General features: G+C 42.0%; 1 protein-coding gene across 1 annotated transcript in view; it reads left to right on the top strand.

Annotated features, from left to right (window-relative positions):
• The window catches only part of NCOA1 (nuclear receptor coactivator 1), a 98,469-nt gene that overhangs the window by 76,377 nt on the left and 20,848 nt on the right, over positions 1-1,244 (top strand). The window contains exon 13 of the mRNA XM_015812979.1: positions 844-1,217. Coding sequence (XP_015668465.1) covers positions 844-1,217 — 374 coding nt within the window. The remainder of the gene's footprint in view (positions 1-843; positions 1,218-1,244) is intronic.

Genomic DNA, 1,244 nt, shown 5'->3' with positions numbered 1-1,244 from the left:
AAAAAAAAATCTATTACAATAGAAATTATAATCTCTCTCAGCCATGATCCCAAACCCTGTATAATTGGCAGTGATTATGAATAGGTATGCATGTGCTGGGGAGGACGAGTTCACAGTCAACAAAATAAATTAATACATAGGAAAGCCAATCTCACAGCTTCCTAATTCACCTATTAGCTATTCTACTGCTTTGTTGTTGTTGGTATTCAGTCGCTAAGTCATGTCCAACTCTTTGTGACCCCCATGGACCATAGAACTTGTCCTTCATTGTCTCCCGTGGTTTGTCCAAGTTCATGTACATTGTGTTGATGACACTTATCTGTTCATATCATCCTCTGCTGTCCCCTTCTCCTTTTGCCTTCAATCTTTTCCAACATCGGGGTCTTTTCCAATGAATTCTACACTGGATAAAATGTAAGAAATTGCATTTTTTTTAAAAAACATCAGTGTCCTCTAAACACGGAGCAACCTGTAGGGTGTTTTGGCTCTGCTTAAAGGGATTTGTCTTCTTTCCCTGTTTTGTTTGTGGCGGAGAAGAAGGGCTATAAACTATTTCACATACCTAAAATATTTAATTGTTTAATTATTAGGGTGATTTTTTTTTAATCCATGCATTATGTTTTTCTCTTTTGGGGTTATTTTCTCTTCCCTTTTTAACTATGTAAGCTGCCCAGAGTAATTTTGGAGTTGGACAGCCTTCTAAATTTAAATACTTACAAACATACATATAAAGCTTACCATGTTGTTGTATTCTTGAATTTGCTTTTAATACAAAGCTAATGTCCCAGAAATGCATTTGGAATTCTGCTGAAACTCAGAAATTTCACCTCATTTCTTAAACAGGGAGGGGGCCTAGAAGCACTGACAGAGAGGTTCCAGCCACAGCAAGTAATACCACCACCAACTCTTGTGATGGATCAGAAACCCGGCATGTACCCTCACCCTTATCCCTCGGCTTCCCCCACTGCCAACCTTCCTGGGCCTTTCCCAGGCATCATGAGGCAGAAACAATCCTTTGGACCTATGTCAGTCCAGGTCCCATCACCTCGTGGGGCTTTCCCTGCTGTGGGGATGCAGCCGCGACAGGCACTCAGTAGGCCTCCAACAGCTCCAAATCAGTTGCGACTGCAGTTACAACAGCGTCTACAAGGGCAACAGCAGGTGAGTCCAGTCTCAGCTTGTCTGGTTATTGCCCATTGTGTCCTGGCCAAGCTGAAGTAATTGCCTATCTCTTGATAGCCCTC

This window comes from Protobothrops mucrosquamatus, unplaced genomic scaffold (assembly GCF_001527695.2).
Source record: "Protobothrops mucrosquamatus isolate PMUCROS unplaced genomic scaffold, P.Mucros_1.0 scaffold125, whole genome shotgun sequence".
Classification (NCBI taxonomy): domain Eukaryota; kingdom Metazoa; phylum Chordata; class Lepidosauria; order Squamata; family Viperidae; genus Protobothrops; species Protobothrops mucrosquamatus.
Note: the sequence above shows the minus strand (reverse complement) of the source record. Positions and strands in the feature narration are given on the sequence as shown.